Source organism: Abrus precatorius, unplaced genomic scaffold (genome assembly GCF_003935025.1).
Source record: "Abrus precatorius isolate BTA unplaced genomic scaffold, Abrus_2018 Scaffold2, whole genome shotgun sequence".
Taxonomy (NCBI): Eukaryota; Viridiplantae; Streptophyta; class Magnoliopsida; order Fabales; family Fabaceae; genus Abrus; species Abrus precatorius.
The window spans coordinates 14973923-14975597 of NW_020874362.1; the positions used below are offsets into that span (position 1 = coordinate 14973923).

Sequence of the window (1675 nt, forward strand, 5' to 3'; positions counted from 1 at the left end):
TCTCGGACTGTGGATGAATGGTTATTCTTTTCTTTGAACATGCTAGCTCTTATGAGCGTGGATTTAGTTATGTGGTTTGTGACCTTTGGGAATTTAATGTGCATTCAAAAATGGTGTAAGGAGGATGCGGTTACAAAACTCTTTATGTGCATGATATGGAGGATGGAGAGTCAAGGTCACAGTCTAGCACAGCTGAGGGATGTGAGTGTTCAGGTTTGAGGGAAGAACCTTGGGGGTAGTTGAGGGGGGTTGCCCCAATGGTGCGGAATAGCTCACCGCGGCCGGGACACGTCGCCATCAAAACCTCCACTAATTCTGACGCGAGCAAGCATTACCGAGGATCGTGGAAGGACTCGTTCCTGAGGAACCGAAATGGTTAAGTTGGGAGAATATTCTTGATGGATTACATACAATGTGTGCTTGTAGGGAACGAGGGCCTCCGATCACCTTGACTGGAGGAATAGTGGGAACAAACTGAAGAAGTAGTGACATTTTAATTACCTTGAGTATAATTATGTTATGAGGAACTTATTCACTTTATTTGCGTTGTGGCTGTTTGATGAATATTATGTTATGATAATGTGATTATTGAACTATGAGTCAGTAGGTTCGTTACTATTATGCTGATTTTCTTACTTATTCGATTTTTGATAATTTAATGTATTGAGCTCACCCTTTCTATTCCATTTTTGTCTGGTGTTGCGTCTTGTCTTGCTGTTGTTGTATGTCACATGAATGCATGGCAGATGGACCCACTCCGAGCGAGGATTTGGGGAGAGGATTCGGGAGGAAAGGAGGGATGGATCTACGACCCAGCAACGCGCTGCTTGACGTACCAGGGAATGGTCTTCATGTCCATGGGACCTCTTACTGAAGGCGAATGGAAGCCCAACTGGATGGACCACATTTTACCGAAATCTCTGTGCCCCTACCACCCGAACGGAGTATCATCATTCGTACACCTCCCTCTTCTCCACCGTCTCATGAACCTCCCGCCAAACGTCTTAAGACTTTTGTGGATAAAGGTAAAACTATCATTGACCTTGACCCTGAACCCAGCCCCTGTCCTAGCCCTACTCTTGCGCCCACACCTGAATGGAAAGTCATTGGAGTGGTTATGTCTTCCATCAGGCCAGTCCCTCGTCAACCTCTCGATATTCAGGCGCCACCTTCCGACGAAGCTGGACCTTCCACCCGACACCCTTCTCCACCACTGCCACCCACCTCGAGATTGCCACCGCCTACCATCGGTTGGATTGACAGCGACCCAGACGACTTGCCACCCTCTCCTCGCCCTCAGCCTGTGGATGCTGCACCTGATTCTGATGGAATGGAATCTGATCCTAGTGAGGATTCCTTTCTACCAGAGTTTTATATGTAGATGTTTTATTTTTTTTTTGTCATGGATGAACACTGCTCTTAAGTTTTATACTCTCCTTTCTTTTTGGGGGCTGTTTATAATTAATTTTGAAATACTGAACCATGAGGTCTCTCTTTTGTTCGTTTTACGATGGTTTACCTTGAACCGTTTACACTAGGGACGTATATGCACAAAATCAAAATTTTCTCCCTATTTACATGTCTCTCATTATGATTTCAGAATTCCATTCCACGAAGCATGTGATGTTGAGCACTCACCTTTATCTCTTTCATAAAAAGAAATTAATTTGAAGAA

General features: G+C 44.7%; 1 protein-coding gene across 1 annotated transcript; it reads left to right on the top strand.

Moving 5' to 3' along the window:
• The first annotated feature begins 880 nt into the window (after positions 1–880).
• Positions 881–1381, top strand: LOC113859508 (anther-specific proline-rich protein APG-like). Its single transcript, XM_027492262.1, has one exon. The coding sequence runs from the start codon at positions 881–883 to the stop codon at positions 1379–1381; it is 501 nt and encodes a 166-aa protein (XP_027348063.1).
• Positions 1382–1675: the final 294 nt, after the last annotated feature.

Excerpts from the sequence above, each read along its gene's own strand:
- LOC113859508 (XM_027492262.1), top strand. The coding sequence starts at position 881 with ATGGAAGCCCAACTGGATGGACCACATTTTACCGAAATCTCTGTGCCC.